The following is a 20884-nucleotide window of genomic DNA, read 5'->3' as shown; positions in this document are numbered from 1 at the left end:
GATGCTTTAACAAAGTATATGTCCTGTCCTGTCCTGTTAGTGAAATAGTGCATGAAGGTCAGTTGTGGTTCAAGCCTTTTTTGGATCAATAATTATATGTAAAGTGATGGGCTGTCAGAAGATGACCTCATGGTCCCTAGCTAAGTGAACTGTCAGATGTTGGCTTGGATGGATTGCTTGTGTTGAGGGTGACACTATTTTTAACCAGGCACTTCAGTTGATTGGTGCTTCAATATTGATTGGTCATTTGAAAAACAATTCTTCTGTACCTCAAAGAAACATTTCTGGTTATGTCACTATTTCATGTGTCAATGACAAAACATTCAAGGCCACAGAGTAAAATTTCCCCTTCTTAGTTTCTTAAATACATAGCCGCTCGCATGTCACATAGACTTTATACATAAAGGCATTAAAGTGTCAAGGCCCTCCTAAAATGACAGTATATTTGTTTGAGCCTCTGCAAATGACAGACCCATAAAGTTCTGGAGTAAGAGAATACCAAAGTCATTATGGATGTGCAGAGATGTATTGAGTGCAAAATATCATTTGGTAAAGCAGATGGAGAACGGGCACATTTAGGAGTGATTTGGGCCAATCATGAGGTCCCATTGTAAATTTTATATTCAACCCCAATCCCCTACAAGACCTACTTAACAATAGCGTCATCAGTATTCTATGAAAGCGTTCAGCTTGTATGCGAGCTCTTTTATGTAAATGAACAGCATCTAGAATTTTGGCCAATGCAAAGTGTGGGAAGGTGTTGCAATCAAAGCAAATAATGATTCATGTCATACAGAAGAATATTGTACATTTTAGTTTTGCCCATGTGAATAAAATCATTTAAGTTATGAAGATTTTATTTGTATATCAGTTATCGTTTTACAAAAGTTGTATTAAGGGAAGGTATTTAAATTGAATGGGTTGTTTTCTCGAGGAAATAAGTTTGTCTAAATAAGTGTGACTGCTCAAATTCATCGACCCACATGATTTCACCTTGTGAGCGAGCAAAGAAAAACAAAAAACCTTTTGAATCAACTCAAGCTTCAGGCTACTAGACGAATAATTAATTGTTGTTATTGGAAAATACAGGTTGAAATGGAAGAACTCGTGGCTAGCAATAACCATTAGGTGAGTTGTGCACATCCTACAGAGCTGGAGGAATTGTACAGATTCATTATTGCTGTAATGTGAAAGGTCATAGTCTATTTGCGCTACTTAAAATCATGTGACATATCTCATTCTTATTATATGGCCAGTAAGGGTTTGGTCAAAATCATCTCTGAAGGAGAGATGATGAAAATTGAGACATTTCCAGCATCTTAATCTGATTTATGACTACTAGCTGCAAGAGAAATGCAATTTAAAAAAGATTTGCCTGGAAGAAACATTGTTTATATTGATCTATACAGAAATATTGTTATTCATATTGTGGTGATATTGTTACCAGATTTAAATGTGAAAAGAATGAGCCAATATCAACTATCTGTTCAACGTTGTAAGCCATATCTTAATTTTACATGACATTTTATGAAGCGAGTCATAATCCTAAAATTACATTAATTGGAAATGATTATATAGACATCAAGTACTTTTTGCAGCTATATTTTAAATACTAGTTTGTTGGCAGTAAACAGCTGATGATCATATTGAAGTCAAACAAAGGTCGATATTAATGATGGTTGTGTTGAACTGCGTTAATGATGCTGTGACGCCAGATGAAAGGAGGAGGATGAAGCTCGTCTAGAAAGCAATTATGACCTTGGTAAAACTGCTGTAGTCAGGAATATTTTTGAGCGCAGTGTTTAAAAAATAAGAATTTGAGACAAATCAACACTTCTCAAAAATGCCTTGAGGCAAACTTGATCTGCATTGTAGCATCATTTGCTCCTCGTCTCAGTGGTTGATCATTTGCTGCACAACAATATCAGATGACTAAGAAAAATAAGACCCAGGAGTGTTTTTTTTGGGTAATTAGACTTTAAATGTGTGTTCATCTACAAAAGAAAAACTGTTCCATTTCCAGTTAAACATTGGGAGCCCTGACATCTGGCTAATATAACATAACATTAATTTTTCTAGCTCTCATTTCTAAGGTAAAAGGGAATAAAGAAACTCTGCAATATTTTCTACCCAAAAATTATTGGGGTCTACGTAATACTACACCATGATTTTGAAAGTAAATGTTCTCACTTTTTGGATTTTACCTTCAAGACAAAAATATACAACATTCAAGCGCATAAGGATAAGTTTCAAATTAATGCTGTTTCATTCTTTTCATTTTATTATTTTTATTTAAACCATTAGTATTTAAATTCTCAGTGCATTGTAGCCACTGAATATTGACATACTAGACATAAGGTGATGAATATAATAAATATATTTTTAGAACCCTTTAAGTCATTACTCGTTAATAGCACATATTTTACCTAATGTAACATTGAAATATGTAGCTGTCATTGGGAGAATTTTCCAGATTAAAAAAATTATACTGTTTGTTAAACCATTATCACTGCATAATCACAGAGCAAGACATTTGCAACACTTCATGTTGCTCAAAAATGTGTGAAAACAGCATACCATAATTTTCACTTTTCTCTCTTTTTGTGCATTAGTCTTATCACTTCATAGACAAGATAATACAACAAACTTTTTTGAATGTAAGTTTAATGACCAGAAGTTTAAAAACAAAACAATTATTTCTTTCACATGGAGTCACCAGAAATACATTTCTCAATGCATTATTGCTTTGCTACTAGTTCAGATACAATATATAGACGCCCTAATCACAATAGGAATCTGAATATTAAATTGAACTACCAATATTCTGCAAACGATTCACAATACGGTGTACCTATACCTACCTATTGTGTCCCCACACCTTTTAATAAAAAAGGGTGCCTTAACCTACAGATTTTTCAATATAAGTAACATCAATCTCCTATACCCTTAGTAATATCCCAACCAAAGTATTTGTTTATTTTAATGTAAGCATAATATGATAAAAGTGTTTAAAGGTCAGTCTCTAGATTGCTCTCTTGGAGTGAAGCCAAATTGATTTACATTTTCATCTACTACTGTGTCCTCAGTGTCACTTGACATTGAAATCTGCAGTATTGTGCATACGGTTTATGACACTTTGCTTGTCTACTGGAGAAAAGATCACTTTAGCAGGAGGCCAGTAAACATTACATTTTGTACACAAATCAGCTAAAATGTTCTTGCGGACATTTTTGACTCACTAAAAAAACCTGCAATGACATTCAAGTACAGTTGTCACAATTGAGATTTTTTTGGAAAACAAGTGAACAATAACAACTTGTGAGTTTGATCTTGTGCATCACTTGAAAAACACAACTGGCTATTTAAAGAATCACTCGTGGACAGTATAGATGCTTTTTGAGGAAAATAAAAATACTTTTTGTGCTGTGGACACTTACACACTTTGTGGGAACTCAATCCTATGTTTGGATTTATTTGCCATTTAAGAAAAATTAGAAAGATCCCAAAGACTCGACACTCATACACGAATCAAATACTAAACAAAAGATGCAAGGTCACCAACTATATCAGACATAAAGAAGGTGAATGAGGACAGAGTAATTGCGTATTTTCAAAGCATCTCTGCAAGGAAAGATGATGCAACATACTATAGATGACCTCAGTTGACACAGCACCAAGTCTGATAATACCAGTTTTGCTACACATCAATGCACTTTTTCCTTACTGTACTGTATTTTTCTCAATAAATAAATCAATTATGTTTAATCCTGAAATAGCACTTTAACAACTATTTGAGCTGTACACAAGGCTTTGCCGGGTAAAACAGATTCAATTGAATATGTACAGTACACAGTAAATAAAGTACGATCATAATTGGCTACAAGCCTAAGTGCAACCAGATGGTTTCTCCAAAAAAGTGCTACTTTGAGCTTGTCTGAATGAATAATCTTAATGAATTGTGTCGGCTTGATAAACCATCAACTGTCTTCCATGTAAATTGTGTAATATGAATGATGCCTGACTATACTTATTTGCTTTAGAATAAATAAATGAACCTCCTCCCTTAATAGCACAAGCTGATGCCTCCCCTTAATAATGGGAATACAAATCACCGAGGTAATTTAACTTTAACGCTGACTTCATATAATTGCTCGCAATACGTTGTAAATAACAAGGAAGATAGTCTTCATTTTGAGACTATCACAAATGTAAAAATAATAATAAAACACTGAAAAACCTGTTCTACACCAGAACAGTTCAAAGTATCAGTGTGATGTTCTACTAATATTAAGTTGCTTATGAGCTGTGTTGCAGAGTAGTTAAACACACATTAATGACAATTCCAGTAAAATTGGGCTTGTGCTGTTGCAGCGAGTGAATACTAGATTTGTGTAATGCTACACAAAATACAGGGCTACAGCTGTCTGTGGTCCAAAAGTATTGCAAACACATGACCAAACCAGAGAGGAGTAACATCCTGCTGTATGAATGCCTTCAATCACAACCCAATGTTGCGATAAGAACAGTGAATTTACAGCAATTCTTAATATCAAACACTGGCTTTATCCTGAGTTAATACAACAGTCAGTTCTACTAAAAGACAAACGCAAAGATATTCAAGTGAAAAAGAAAACTGTTAAATAGACCTCTAATTTGTTAATAAGACTACATATTATATTATTTGGAATTCTCGCCGAAAGATCCTCAAAGTCTCGAGAGCTCCAAAGAAAGAAACAAACTTCCTCCTGAAAAGGGGAAGATGAACCAATACGTTCACCTTCTGGAACAAGGAGCCTGAAGTTGACCTTTTCTTACACTCAGAAAGCTAACTGCAGTTATCATTTAGAATAAAGATGAAAAGTCCTTTTCCTCCATCCTTTTTCTTGTCTGCGCCGACCTAGTTTCTCTGAGTGATTAGCAGCAAGGTAACATTTCTAGAGGTGAGATGGTACACCGGTACAGCCATATCTACTCAGCCACTTTCACTTCAGGAGAGAGCATTGTATACCAGGCGAGCTGGTGCCACTCCACGACTCTACCTGCGCGCTACTCCGGGGGCTTTTTCATAGCCTCCCTCACAGCACATAGGCTCAGGTATGAGATAATTGGCCTTCAAGCCAGAAAATTGAACTTGAACATCACAGCATGTCATCGTAGTCCAGCATTTTGGAGTGCTGACGGCTTTTCCACAGACGAAACAAGCGGAAGTTAAAGTATGTCTCAATCATTTCTTTACCTGGAGAGAAAGATAATAAAATATAATATAGTACTACATCACTATTGATGTTGTGCTTGCAAATTGGGATGCAAATATGAACTGATGACAGTATCATGCAGCTGACTACAATCCGGTCAATGATCATTTCCTTAAACAGACCTGGCTTGAGAAAACACAAATGGGTCTATTGGGAAATAAATTAGAATAGCATGAAGACCTGGGAGGAAAATGACGGATGAGAGATGCAATACAATTCACAACGATGTGAGCTCACTTTACTTGATGCGATTTATAGTGAAAAGGTTTGCTGACAGGGACGAATGTCATTGATTAACATACCCAGCTTGTTTATTTTAAATGTGTTTGCTGTGGCATAGGAATATTTTTGTCGTAAAGATAGAATGATTGATGGTGGATCTCAGGATTGGGAGCAAAATATGAAAAATGGATGAATGCGTACAGTTTATAAACTAGTAGTTTGGGGGAGTAAAGTGATCTCACCCTGTGCAGACAGCTCTAGTGGGGATTTGAATTCAACAGAGGAAGGTCTCATCAGTCTCTTCAAAGTCTGAATCAACTGCAAGAAAAGGGAACAGACAGAAGAAGAATTACATTTTAGACAAAAAAAAAAACATACAAATGAAATGGAATGCAATTTGAAACATACCATCTAAACCATTTAAGGATGACGGATCTCAAAATTTTAATACGCCAAAGGATAAACACAATTTTTCCTTGTTTCTATCCTAAACTGTCTCCTTCTTGGAAGATGAATATATTGGAAATATCAAAGCATGTCCTAACATTTTGGGAAGCCTGACATTTATTTCCCTACCTTGAATAACCAAACATTTTCTTGTATATTTATCATGTAACATCCTGCAAAATCATTGAGAATTTGCTATCACAGTTGCATTAATTTACAAATTGAGATTGGTTTGTATGCAGAAAATACAGCTTTACACTTGCACTCATACTATGCAAATTTTTGCCCAACATCTGTAAGTGGAGAGGATGAAACAACATTTGATTGTGTGGGCACGTGCTTATGTGATGTGTGTGAGCATATTGCAAGCGTGCATTTGACTCTGTGGGGGTGGAAGCACAGGTTCTGAACGAGGTAGGTCTGTAAGCAAATGTGGTAGCACGCAATAACAACAAAGGTCAGTAAGTCCTTATGTGAAGTGAGTGGGCGTGAAGGAGTTTATTTTGCTGTCATGCAATACTGTGTTCTATGTTTGTGTGAAAGAGAGTCTTCCTCTTTTTCGTTGTCCTCCCCTGCGTGTGCTGGGCGGCAGCCTAACAGCGGGATAAGAGCAGTTACCAGGAAGCCAAGGTGCTAAAAAGGTCACCATTTACATCAGTGCACTTCCTCAGTGTTTTCAACAAGGTGTACGAATACATTTTGACTACATTCGTCTAGTGTGTCAGCCGCTTTTCGCCCAAAACCAGGTGGGATACACTGCGGCACCCTGTGACCCCAACAATGTGGTTAAAATGAAATGAAATAAAATAAGTTTTGACTGAAAAACTAATACATGGTTTACTTTTGTGGACCTCCCAAATTAATGTAGTTTGAAACCTCTGCTTTAAGGAAATACCGATGGTTAATTATTCTATTTAGACCGCCTCTTAAAAAGCTGAAAGCAACGGCCTGTCAACTGATATTCTTCACACTGCTGTTCACACCATAAGGCAGCATTTAGCATGTGCATCATGTGTACATACTCACAGTTACACTGACTGACTAAGGATGCTCTGTATGCATGCACACATGGCAGATATTTTAGGTGTGTGGTGTTTTTCTTGAGGTAAATAAATTGCATGTAGGAGTTCTATGATTGCGAGTCTTGAAGACACAATTCCAAGGCTGACTACCTTTTCTCCATTTGCACTCCCAAGCACATAGCAGCCCATAATGTGGATAAGGTTAGGCTCAGGGTTCAGTTTACTCATCAGTCTGCCCAGCTGCCGCCAGAACCTGAGTAGAGGAGAGAGGTTATGAAACTAACAACAATGGGGTTGAAAGTAGATGGGGAAATTGTTGGGTATTTTAAAAGTGTTCGAGATTGTAAATGATTTCAATGAACAAAGGCACTTCCAAAAGGGAGTGTGTTTAAAGGGGACGTTGTCATGAAATGATCATATGAGATTTTTATTTAGCCTTACAGATTCAATTCATATTTCGATCTAGAAATGGTAAAAACATCCCAAAAAACATACTGGATCATATCTTCTTCCTTTTCCACTTTGGCAAAAGTGGCCACTTTATTCTTCAATAGATACAGATGGCCTGGTCCTCCCTATGGAAAGATAAACGTCCAAGTTTATGCCATAGAGACAGCTTAAAATGATTATTTTTAATGCAACCCAAAAGTAGAATACAACAAATACTTTGTTTTGGCACCATCCACAACTTTTGACAAGGACAAAATATACTACATTAAACTTGCTAGAATACCTTCTGGTACTGAGGTGCTAAATATGTTATTTTATATCATATTATATCTTAAGCTTATATGTTATATGAAATGTAACAACCACAACAAACACAATATGGCTGAATTACTGCCAATTATAAACTCACCTGGCAGAAAATAAGCATGTTCCAAATTTTACAGCCTTTTCTGTAGGCGGTCAGCTTCTTCTTGATCTCCTCTGAGAGAAAAAGTGGGGGGGGGGGGGGGGGGGGGGGTTGGGGAGAAAGAGAGAGAGAGGGGTGTCACTTTTCACCACTTGAATGATGAAACACATACGTAGTCTGTCCCTTGACAGTTTCATACAATGAATCATCGCTGCGTCTCAAACACTGCAAATGTGCCACCTTATCTTGTTCAACTTTGTACATGTCATACTCACCAAGGATTTCGTCAAATGTAGCATGTTCATGATCCTGGTAAAAAGGGGAGTCATATACAGTTTTTAAAGTCAAATGAGCAGAAAAATACAAGTCATGAATTCATTTATTTCTTCTACTCACATAAAGGATCGGGATGATGGATGGGTCATCTCTACGAATTATGTTAGGGACATATTCAGCTTTTGGCACCTTGGAAGATATGAGCTGTGGGAGGCAAAAATAAATAAATAAATTAAATAAAATGTAGAGACCAAGAGAAAGTGAGAAATCATTAGTCCTGCCTGCATTTTACAAAGAAAATGACATATACTGTAGAATATTAATTAATTAATTTTCTGAACTGCTTATCCTCACAAGGGTCGCGGGGGTGTCGGTTCCCATCCCAGCCAACTACTGTAGAATATGAACCCTATATTAAATGAAAAGTAAATTATGATCCTTACAATAATTTTAGGTGGGATGAAGTCATCTCCTTCGCAGGCTACTCTCTCCATCTCTTTTTCATCTCCCCAGTCAGCATCCTCGTCCAACCCTTCATTGAGGGTGCCTGATGAGGTCTGGATATCGCCACCTGGCTCACAGGCACAAACAAACACGTGTGTGAACAAAGGTTGAGATGAAAGGATAACACAGACAGGATTAAAGAGTATGTGCATCATTTTCCAGTGCTGCTACACCTGAAATTTGATTCTGGGAAGAATGGGGTTTACAAAAACCTCTTTAATAACCTCAGACAGATGTAAAGATCTGCAATTCAAATTAAACACGTGCAATGAAAATTGCAAAACATTTTATTTTCACGCAAGCAGCAAGTGCCAACTGAAAAAAAATGTATACTAGGGATGTAATAAATCGAAATCACATCGTTTGATATCATCACCGTATCAACGATATTGTAGAAAAGCTCACAAAATCCGCATCAAGTTTTAAAGTAGGGAGGCACATGTCATGACAGTCAGGTTTTGTTCATTGGGCAGCATTTTAAATAAACTATTAATTATGTAAAGCACATTAGACCCCTTGTGCATCAATGCTCCATTTAAACAAAGCAGCCTTGCCCATTTTTTAAGTGTAAGCTGGCTTTATCTTGCAGGATTTGTGTAAGCACATTTTCATCGTCCTTGTGAAATATTTAAATATATTCTTCTGGTGTGAGCATGTAGCAAACAATAACCGTTGTTTTTGCCTGCCTATGGGGGGGTGTGATGGAGAGGGTGCTGACTCACCATCTCTGGAGTCATGCAGTGAGTCAGGCTTGACAGGGGTGGGGTCACTCCACGAACGGTTAAAACTCTTGGCCCGGCGCTCAGCATAGGCTGATAATGACAAGGAGAAAACAGTTATTCACACGTAATTTCACACTCTTCAGAGCATTAGGAGCTCAGATCATCAGTCTAGGAAAGTTAATGTTTTTGGCTAACATTATATGGTAATTTATTTTGTTGCGTATTGATGAAAGATTTACTTTTATGGAGTATGACATTGGTAAGTTAATGCAAAGAACATTACCGGTCAAAAAGGTAATATACTTTTGTCCTTTGTCCCAGCAGTGATTTAATATTGAGCTCTAGTGCTGCCAAAATACTGTAAGAGAAATCACGGCACGGTCATTGCAGTGTTTACATTGTGAATGCAGCAGCAGATATTGTACCTTTGAAGAGCATTAATATATTTTTTGTTCTTTTGTTTTATCTAAATTCATGAATATTTTAACCCTGACAGGAAATGCAATACAGGATAGTCCATTGTCAAATATCTGCACCACTTAGTCATTTGAGCTCATAGAAAACATTCAAATTCAAAATCCAAAGACAGATTTAAAATAAAGATTTCTGAACGGTAGCTGTTTATCAATCCACCACAATTAATTCAATGATTTGGGGGAAAAAAACATTGGTCCTCGAAGAAAGCATTACTGTAATAACAGGAGTATTTTTAGTATCTCTTTTTCAGAGACCTGTTAATTACTACCAGAAATGTGTTATTTGCAGTTGGGCTTGGTTCCTATAGCCCACGATTAACAAGTTCCGCTTTGTGTGGTTCTGGATGTCATGTATAATACATCATAATCATTCTGCAAGAAGTAATTGTCAAACGGAGTGGGAAAGACACAGATTTACTTACTCTGAACTTTGATTTTCCGGCTGCCCACCATCCGAAGGTGTTTGCGAAAGTTTCTATCATGGAAACAGAAAACAAGGAAATACTGTATATTAGCAACTTGCAGCATGAACAATGGCACAGATGTACTGTAAACACTTTTATAAAAAAATACAGTTGAGTGCACAGGTAATGATCAGGCATTATGATGTAGCTGCTTATATGTCCACAAAAAATGAGGGCCTATGTTGTAAATGAAGAAATTTAGCTTAAGACACAGTGCAATAAAAGACCACACAACTACACAATCAAAACACTTACAGGGCCTGTTTTGATGACCACACAATGGCCTGAATTTGGTGAAAAGTTAAGATTTAGGAGAGGTCTACTCAAGCCCATTCCCAAATGTATATATACAAGACATGGTAAGAGTGAAGATGTTTGTTCATAATGTACAGTCAAATGATGGGGCTAAATATACGGCATGTTTGTTCAATGTCAGGTGTTTTCAAAAAATAAGTTTTAGAAAGTGAATCACTTTCCATAATCAATTCTTAAGGACTTTTTTTATATATGTTAATCCATAATGTTCCGTCAAACATGTCAAATCACTTCACTTCACTATTTTTTTTCTCCAAAAGTAATCTTTCAAACAAGCAAAAAAAAATTGACCAAAGGGCCTCCCTTACGAGGTTTGTAAAAGGAACAATGTAGAGCCTGAAAGTGCTTTATTATTCATCATGACCGCAAGTGTAAGTCCTAGTATTTGTTGATTCTTGGGCAGACAAGCTCTTTGATTAAATAGTCAAAGGCACTCTAGTGCTGGTTGCGGGAGTCTCGGCCTAAAATAGCGGGATGACTCAGAGAAGAGGAGGTTTGATCCGTCATCAGTCAGTTTATAAACAGAGTGACACGATTTTAAAAAATAAATCCACAACCACACACCAAATCAAATGTAAGCCAAAGCGAGTGCAACATATCGGCCCAAACCTTCACCGTGGCCGTGGAAAAGAAAATATAAAACTTGCATATTCACACTGACTGAGAGGCACCTTTCTTTTAGAAGCACAGTATATTTTCAAGTCTCAACAGGTAGTCTTTTTCGTGTCTCTGGTGTGAACCACTTTAAAGGCAACTCCTTGACATAGACACAGTCACTCACAGACAGACAGCGACAACCAAGATACTGAGTCCCTTTAAAAAATGTCCTTAGTTCAGCTTGTCAAGATACTACATCCTTATCTGTCTTTAAGTAATAGCTGCATATGCTTTGTTCAGTGAGTTCCAAGTATTTAGCCAAAACAATGGCCTGATCTCAACAAAAAAAGAGCGTGTTTTATTGTTTGTTTTTCTGCCAGAAAGACAAAGCAGATGATTGGAGACATTATATATTTTTCTCGAATACGTATATGAAAGCGTGAGCCTATCACGTTGACCGTGATCAATTCCAAAACCTATTGTTTGACAAACAAATTCACAAAAAATGACGCTACTAGACAGATAAGGATAACAGTTCAACCCAAAGACAGCACCATTCCCACTTACATATTCTATTGATAAAACAATTATAATTTGGGAAAATGTTTTTGTTGTCATCTTGGATGTTTTCCTTGCTGCGCAATTTAACGGACGGTTTGGCACTACACAGGACAGGACAGTTAAGCCAGGATATGGTACCTCTCAATCATGGTGGCTGCATCCTGCTCTCTTTTCCGTCTCTTTTTCTCGGCAATGCCCCGGAAAGCCCTGCCAGAATGTCAAAGTGTTATGTTGGGGTTTAAAGTCTATTTCAACTGGCCCTGAACAGGTTTGCTTGTCTGAACCCAATCGAAACCAAGGGTTAAAACGTCAAGACACTGAGCAGACTAAGCCCTTTGACTCCAGTTGGGTTCGGGCATAAATGAGGGGGAAAAGCCGGCTAGCTATGCTGAGGTAGAAGGGTTCAAATAAGTGCTTTCAGTTTCAAAAGAGGTCAATCGGATAAAGGTAGACTGGGATTGGGATATTATTTAAAAATACACGAGTACTGTATATGCACACACACACGCGCACACACACTAGGAACACAATACAAAACTGCAAAGAAAGTGATATATTGGTAACTAAAATGCTGAATTTTGACATTAGTAAAGAAAAAGTGCTTTTTAAACTAGTTGATTGACTATTTTTGATTGACTGACAAGAGTTTTGGACAAAACATAATGGATGTAAATCTTTTCAATGACTTGGCTTGAAAGTGCCGTCATTCTATCTTAAACCAATGGCACTTGTCAGCCATAATAAAACTTGTGGTATAGTGTCTCCAATATAAATGTATACCCTGCTCTTGCTTGATGACAGAGCACGTAGCTATTACTAATGCACTTGTTAAGGACAAGAAATGCAAGTCTATTAGCGTAAATGTTATGATGGCACCTTTGCTTTTTAATTGTCATACACAGTCTGGTAAAGAATGTGACTCATGAGAACACACTAGAGTGACTAACACAGAGGCACGTGAGGAAAATATGGAGGGGAAAAAAGATGTGTTGCTTGACTTGAAAAGAAACAAACTGGAAGCCAAATACACAGAGTGTAGGTGGTTACTCACGATATTCTAGAGTCGTGATTTGGAAGTTTGCCACCCGGAGAGAAGTGGAAGAAAACAGAATAAAAGTCAAGTCACCAGCATGGTCAGACAAATACTGAATAGATGTCAGTTTAACTGCAATAATTAAGGCTAAGGTAACAGGTGCATTTAGTTTCTATAAATGTACAAAATTATATAAGTGAAGTCAATAACCATAACCTCCTAATCGACATACAAAATGTAATACAAATAAATAGAGTAAAATTGCGTAAAAGCCTTTTAGTCTGGCTTGCCTGAGGCACACCTGAACAATAAATGTGTTACACTAAGTGAGTTCAGTGTTGCATTTAAATTATATATAAATTATTTATATAGATATATAAATTATATATATAGGACTTTTGATGCAGTTATTGCTTTAGATATCTACACAGTACCAGAACAGTAGTAAGACAATAAAACAGAACAAGGATAAGGACTAACTTATAATGATTATAACATTTGGTTTTATCTTTTGACAGAGCAATTTGACAAGAACCAGATAAAGAATTACACACGTGGAGGAAAAAGAAATGGAGATTCTGTGCTGTACTTACGCCTGCATGGTAGTAGTTGCTGTCTGAAAGCTGAACATATTTTCTTTAGGGAACCAGCTGTTCGAATTTTCTTCTGTAATGGAGAAGAAATTGAGTTTTACACAAGTGCATGAGGCTCACAAATACACTAAGCACATTTTTTTCCAAATAGTTTATTTTGAGTACGGTTTCTGAACACATTTAAAGCAGCATATCTACTGCATATCATAATATATTGTCTTGAAAATGTATATCCAATCATTCATACAGTCTTGGTTAAACACCTTCTGCATGTCGTGGGAGAGCTGTGGATTATGTCAGTTCACATTGGGACAGTGGTGGAACATACATAAAATATAACCTCAGATGGAAAAAAAAACTGGTTATGCTGCTGCAACAACTAAAACAAAATGCAGGTGTTGGCTGTAAAGAATTATAGAATTTTACATTTTATAGTACACATTTTGACAATCTAATATTTTTTTATACATAAGTCTGCATACTTTGCATCTAATCAAACTAGTAGAACTGTAAATTTGAACCATTATTGGGAAATGAATCAATGAACCATAATCTAGACATATAATATGGCTCATCATCCCAAATACACCAATTTAACCACAGTTTGTCAGGCTAATTTTTAAATTGGATTTTAATAATGTGGATGAAGAAACTCCTTCAAACCTACAGAATAAAGTGATATTGCGAGAGGTTATTCTTCTGAAAATTTGGTTTGAGCGGTCAGAAACTAATATACTGCTTTTCTGGCATAGCTACTAGCTTCCTTATGATTGCAAACAAAATAGGCAACACAAACAAAATTGCTGTCAGGATGTTGTCTATCTAGAATTCTGGTGACCTTTTATCGTTTCTAATGCCTCACCTTTGTCATCGGTAGAAGTTTTATCCTCACTGTGCATCCTCTCCAATTTCTTACGCTGCTTGCCCGCATCCCTCGATGACATGTCCAGGTCTAAAGAGCGTTGGCTTTGACAGGGAGCGCGAATGCAGGCCACGCAGTCTCCAGTGCTGTCACCCCTTGAACTTCCTTTCCTCATGCCCCAGTCTCGGATGTTGCTGGCGCTGTCGGAACTTTGCAGTGACTGAGATGATGACAAAGGACCTCCACGCTTCTGGTGGGCATGGCAATGGTTACTACGGTGATGACTGCTACGGAACTGGCTACCACGGGCAGGAGCAGATGATTGCTGGTCCACGGTAGACGAGTTGTTGGAGAGTGGCTCAACCTTGCTTCCCTGCAACACTTCCAGCTCTAGGCTTTCCTCACTGTCTTGGCCCAGAGTCATCCCTACCTCTCTTGTGATTGTATACACCCGAGCTGGTTTTGCTGACACACTCCCTTGCCAATCCCTGGCACTCGGTGGATTTTCTGTGGAGAGCCTGCGCTCAGTAGAGAGTCTACGTTTAGACGGTGCCTGGGCTTTTAGCGAGTTAGCTCGAAGCTGGACTTGTATCTGACCACTACGATTGGACTGTCCAGCCTTGTGGGACTTGGTTATGGGAGAAGAGGGAGGCTGTGGTGGCAGATTTTGCTTGTTTTGACTGACGTCTGAGGAGTCACAGCCTTGGCCAGAGTATGTGTCGGACAACAGATGATCTACGGACAAAATTTAAATGGAGAAAGGGATAATTATGTGATGACATTTTCTGAGTAGAATTTGAAGACAATAGTTTGTGGATATTTTTGTCAAAGTGCATTGTATTTACAAACTAAAATGGTTTGAAAATAGCTCCAGGATTACATGCTTCATAGAGTTGCATGGATGTATATATTTCATACTTGTCCAAAGTGAGACACGTCAAAATGAGGTAAATTCAAAATGACTTCAGCTACCTGCTCTGTTGCGGTTCTCTGAATTTGTAGAGGACAAGTATTCTCCAAACGCTCTAGCTGCCCTGTTAGGACAAAATAAAACACAACGTGAAAAATTCAGTTACACAAAACAAAGTTTCCATTACATGCAAGGCCTCCATTGAAAAATTACAGGATATCAACAAGATGACAATCCACGACAAACTGTTTGAGAGTGCTTTCTAACTGAAAAATGTTTTTTTATCAGTCTATTCAAAGTAAAGGCTGTGTTTAAACATTGTTTTACCAGTACATAAAAATTAACATTCCGTTTTATTGCCTCCCTACTGATGATGATAAAACCAATGTGCTGTGTTTCTGTCTCTGGTGCCAATCTCTAATTATTTAAGTACTGGACATCAAAGTCATTTAGACCTTCAATTCCATACTCTTTGGGTTTATTTTCCCATGAATTTCCTAAAATATTAATAATGACTTTGCCCTTGATTGCAACGTCATATATTTTAACACCCGTGTATGCAAACAAAGACTTAAACCAAGTTCTATTCTGGCTTGAGCGGTATAGGTCCAGATTTTAACCTGCGATGCAATTGTAACCATAAGATCATCCTTAATTCATTTAAAATGTCCTCAGTTTAAAGACTTGGCAACAATTTGTGTAGTTGTTAAATGGCACCAATTTTATATTGTGCGCAAAAGGACTCCTCTTGTGAATATGAACAGCTGTTCTAGCTCTTGGGGAAGTTTAGGATGTCAAGTTGTCCTTGAATACAGCTCTGAGCTGTCCTAGTTTATGGATGAATTATAAGATTGGGGAGAATTTGAAATGGTAAAGTATTTCACTTGAGCTTAGAAAATTTGATGCTCAGCCTGGCATTATGAGTTCTAAATTCATGATAAAATGTGTATTACTGCATTGCTCAGGAAGCATGTCGCATTTATGCATACTATGAAGCGTTTTCTTTTTTACCTCCAAAAACGGTCCAACGTTTTTGTTACCTTATACCACATGTGTCAAAGTGGCGGCGCGGGGGCTAAATCTGGCCCGCCGCATCATTTTGTGTGGCCCAGGAAAGTAAATCATGCGTGCCGACTTTCTGTTTTAGGATCAAATTAAAATGAAGAGTATAGATGTATATTAATTTTCCTGACTTTCCCCCTTTTAAATCAATAATTTTAATTTTTTAATCCATATTTTCTGTGTTTTTAGTTCGAAAATCATTTTGTAAAATCTAAAAATATATTTTAAAAAAGCTAAAATAAAGTTTTTTTTAGATCGATAAAAAACTGAATATTCAGGTCTTTTAATCCAGTTCTTTTAATCAATTTATTTAAAAAAATCTAAATATTATATCTAAAATGGTCCGGCCCAAGTGAAATCAAGTTGACGTTAAAGCGGCCCGCGAACCAACCCCAGTCTGAAATTTAACTTCTTAAAGTGAAAGAGATGTGAGTTCATTTGCACCACTAAAAATTAGACAATGTTCTCACTCTAATGTGTTTTCTATTTGGAATATGTTGGAGGTTCCCCCCGGGACGCAAAATTAATTCCCAATTTGTTTTTATCTTGACTGTTTAGTTAACCTACATACCATGGCTACAGTCAAGGTCAATTGCTGCAAATGGGAAAGAACCAGAGACATGTACAAAATCATCTGACAACACAAGTGGGATATTTATAGGTCGATTTTTGCATAGTTGCATTGAAAGGCAGACATGAAAATAAATAGGTTACACTTCTACAGTACTAAAAGACTACAAAGATAAATCTCCTGGGAGCTTCAGTCAGATGAAATAGCTGTGTTGATGCTGCCTATATGCCTTCTCACTATGACACTCTAAGTAATTAAATATGAGGCTGCACGTGCAGTGGCGGCATTTCCTGTGAAAGTCCCCTCCCTTCTTGGATGAATCGAGGAGGAGATAGGGAAGAGGAAGAAAATGCAATCATCCCTAATCTATCTGGATGACTCAGTGCACTTCTTATAAAAAAAAATCCATACACTACACTCGAAGAGAGTGATGTCAACATGCTCACAGCCCAGGACATGTGATGTTTGGAGTCAGCATGAAAAGTAGATGTTTTGAGTTTGTCTTCTCGCTGTTCCATCGGACGCTTTCACAAGGCAAGGCAACAAATGTGAATACCAAAATAACAATGAAATGATAGGATTATTCATTGAGGAGTAATTACTTTGGTTTCGTCTCTTTATCGTATCTTATAAAATGAGCCATGAAAAATACTGTAGTCAACTCTGTTTGAACTGAAAGCTCATCTTTACCACTTATCCCGTAAAATTGAATCACATGGTTGTGAATTTCCCATCCTTTCTAGTCCTTGGTGAAAGGCACACATAAAAATGAAAAAATACCATCGACATAATAGTGTGATGAAGCTGTCCGGTTGTAGCTGACTGGCTCATTGCAGCTGCACTATATCACCAGCTCTGCCATGTGCTTTTGGATTTTTTTTTCTACTGCATGTTTTCAGCCATGTGACATAAAGGAGGGGGGGAGGGAGCACAAGAAATACGACGACAAGCATCTATAAGACCAAAATAGAAAGTAAGCACAGAGTGGGAAGTAGGATGATGATGGGCTAAATAAGATAGGAATGTGTATTAAACAAGTATAGAGAGGGTATAGAAGAAGAAATGATCCAGAAAGTGGATTATATTATCTGCTTGGGAGAGGTTCAAAGAGGCACACACACATACACGTACACGTACACATCATTACTTCCCTGCTAGAAAGGTTAGTAAATGTATATGCTGAATAGAGTAATGTATGGATGCCTCCTGGTAAAAAAAAAACATTAGGGAGCTATGGGAAAGAGATGAAGTGATGAGTAAAGGAGCCTCAGTAGTATGAGAGGATAGGCATTTTTTTTCTTTTATGAATACTACTTTGCATTTGTGTTGGGGGAAGAGCTCTACTTTCATCCAATTATACTGTAAAGTATTCCTAAATGCACACACGTTTGTTGTCCTTTTCTTCCCTCTGCTGTTAACTAAACTTAATGATGCAATGTCTTTGGTAATTATGTCAAGTAACAAACTTGGCAAAGTGATTCAGGTCAGGTCAGATTTCTGGGCACGTATGCAACAAGTATCTTTTTTTCTATGCGATGTGGGCAGTCCAATATTTTTTTTCAAATCTGACCTGGTCCTCATTAGTATGTGGATATGAATCGGATAGCTATCCGATGTTTTGGCAGTACAAATGCCGTCTGTGGGCATTTGGTGTAAATGTGACGCGTTAATGTGTGCAGGCGCACCTAAAATAATTAATGACCTCCATCTCCGAAAAGGATGTGCATTACAAACATACATAGTCTTTTATTATTAGCATTTGACCCCACCTTGATTTTAAGTTTACAAGGTCGTCAATCGGTCCTTGATTTATTACAGAGATCTATTCCTCTCGGAGCGACTAAACAGAACATTTTACTCAAATTAGAACGGGCGGTCGTCGACAGTATAGCACTGTATTTACAGATTTGTGTGAAAAATGCTGATCTGCTGCAAGTGGTATTGAACGTAATGAAGCAACGTGGACAATAAACCATTTTGAAAGATTAAATTGACAAATGGTTGGCATGTCATTTCCTATGGACTAAATGGTAAAATGCGTGCACTTACATAGATAGTATTTTATCTCTATCACCACAGAGCCCAAAGCACTTTACAGAGGTTAACATTCATCCTTTCACACGCACATGCATCAAGGGGCAGTTACTTCCATGCACAGCTCTGCCAGGCACACTAGGAGCACTTTAGGCTTCGGTGTCTTCAACAAGGACACTTTGACAGTGGACAGTCAGAATCGGTCAATGTAAGACCTATGACTGAGTGACAGCCATTTTTTCTAAACAAGTCGACTTATAAAAAAAAGTGTAGGGACAAAAAATGTGGGTGAAAAAATTAATAAGGTGTATGGCAGATTCGCCAGCAAGGACAATATACACAAAGTATTAAATCCTTGTGTTATTTTATAATAATCAAAGATGTGGGAAAATGCATGCCAGTTTAATGTCATGCAAAATCCCACAGATACAGAAGAAGCTTGTGTGAACTAAAGCTAAATAAATGTACTAACAAAGTAAAAAAGTATTATTGAGTGTGAATTGCTGTAATATGATTTAGATAAACAGTTGCAGCTATCCTTTGAGTTGAAGCCACTGGCTCCGACTCCGAATTGAAACAAATGCCACCAGGACACACCAGACGCCCCCTGAGGTCGGTTGTGCGTCCACAAAATCAAAAAGAATTAGAGACAGCTTTGAAAGGGAGTATACACAGATCTGACACCATGACCTTTTGTTGCAGTCTACCTCTCTCCAGAGAGAGATCTCATTTTTTTCATCTCATCTTCTGAACCACTTTATCCTCACTAGGGTCGCACGGGGTGCTGGAGCCCATCCCAGCGACTTAGGGCCAGAGGCGGGGGACACCCTGAATTGGTGGCCAGCCAATCGCAGGGCACAAGGAGTCAAACAACCATTCACGCTCACACTCATACCTAAGGGCAATTTAGTGTCCAAAATCACCCTACCATGCATGTCTTTGGAATGTGGGAGGAATCTGGAGTACCCAGAGGAAACCCACGCAGGCCCTGGGAAAACATGCAAACTCCACACAGGTGGACCGATCTGGATTTGAACCCAGGTCCCCCACCGTGAGGCCGACGCGCTAACCACTCATCCGCCGGCCCGCCCCCAATAAGAAATGTCATCTCAATTAGTTAAAGTCGAGATCAATTGAAGGTCATTCCATTTGTCAGTAAACTCCAAGTCACACACTTCTATAATTTATATGAAACTTAAACAACAGAAATGTACCTTTAAATTGTATTTATAAAAGGTAATTGGGCTCTTTCTGTGGCCTGGCTCCAAAAATCCAGATACTAAAGATTGTTGATATATAGTGTGTTGGGGGTACACTTCTTTATTACACTACGGTATATATAATAAAAGAATAGGGTCTAAGTTTGTGGTGAGATTGTACTTTGCAAAATCTAAGACAAAAATAAATAACTATTATTATTATTAAAAGGTAAGGTTATACATTTCAAGCCTCAATAAATAAATTAATAAATCAGACTCAAACTCAAGCCCTGCACATTATGTTATACATAAAGAATAATATTATAGAGGACTCACCGAACTTTAGCGGTCACGGAAGATATGGCGTCACTCTTGTGATTCTTCCTTTTGGACGCCGCAGTTCCCATGCTGAAGTGGAACCAACCTTTTGAAAAAGCGCGGACCATTCCACAATGATCGACGAAAGAAAAGAAGCCGATAAAAGAAGAACTGAACAGGGGCAAAGGAAATCATGAGCCTGCCATAAGTTAAAAGTTGGACTTTTCTTCCTGGACCAACGAAGTGACGTCAAAAGTCCGCAGCTGCTGAGATGCGAACTGAGAGAGACGCGATGATCAGATGCGTCTTCATCCGACGGAAGAAAGGAAGCGAAGACCATATATGGTCGAGGAACCCGCCCACCTTGCACACACGTGCGCAGGTTTGGCGTGGGCACAGAGGCGCAAGTCAAGAAGATGCAAAACAACGGCATACCTTGATTTACGAGTTTCATTCCTTCCCTGACGTACGCCCAATGACGCATTTCGTTAACTATATAAAACGGTGCACTTTTCATTCTTATCTTAGATTACTTGATTTTCATCACGTATTATAGAGAATCTATAATATGTGATTAAAAACACG

General features: G+C 37.8%; 1 protein-coding gene across 2 annotated transcripts; it reads right to left on the bottom strand.

Moving 5' to 3' along the window:
• Positions 1 to 2632: 2632 nt before the first annotated feature.
• Positions 2633 to 20598, bottom strand: nsmfb (NMDA receptor synaptonuclear signaling and neuronal migration factor b). Of its 2 annotated transcripts, XM_077601155.1 has the most exons (15): positions 20318 to 20598; positions 15178 to 15239; positions 14206 to 14940; positions 13344 to 13416; positions 11856 to 11924; positions 10203 to 10255; positions 9305 to 9394; positions 8522 to 8649; positions 8199 to 8282; positions 8078 to 8111; positions 7806 to 7876; positions 7442 to 7521; positions 7097 to 7199; positions 5720 to 5795; positions 2633 to 5236 (listed from the first exon to the last, which is right to left on the bottom strand). In XM_077601155.1, exons 1-15 carry the CDS (start codon positions 20425 to 20427, stop codon positions 5139 to 5141), a joined length of 1866 nt encoding a protein of 621 aa, XP_077457281.1. In that variant the 5' UTR covers positions 20428 to 20598; the 3' UTR covers positions 2633 to 5138. The 2 variants fall into 2 exon arrangements, with proteins under 2 accessions (XP_077457281.1, XP_077457283.1); XM_077601157.1 differs by lacking the exon at positions 11856 to 11924.
• Between the last annotated feature and the right edge of the window lie 286 nt (positions 20599 to 20884).

Source organism: Stigmatopora argus, chromosome 5 (genome assembly GCF_051989625.1).
Source record: "Stigmatopora argus isolate UIUO_Sarg chromosome 5, RoL_Sarg_1.0, whole genome shotgun sequence".
Classification (NCBI taxonomy): Eukaryota; Metazoa; Chordata; class Actinopteri; order Syngnathiformes; family Syngnathidae; genus Stigmatopora; species Stigmatopora argus.
Note: the sequence above shows the minus strand (reverse complement) of the source record. Positions and strands in the feature narration are given on the sequence as shown.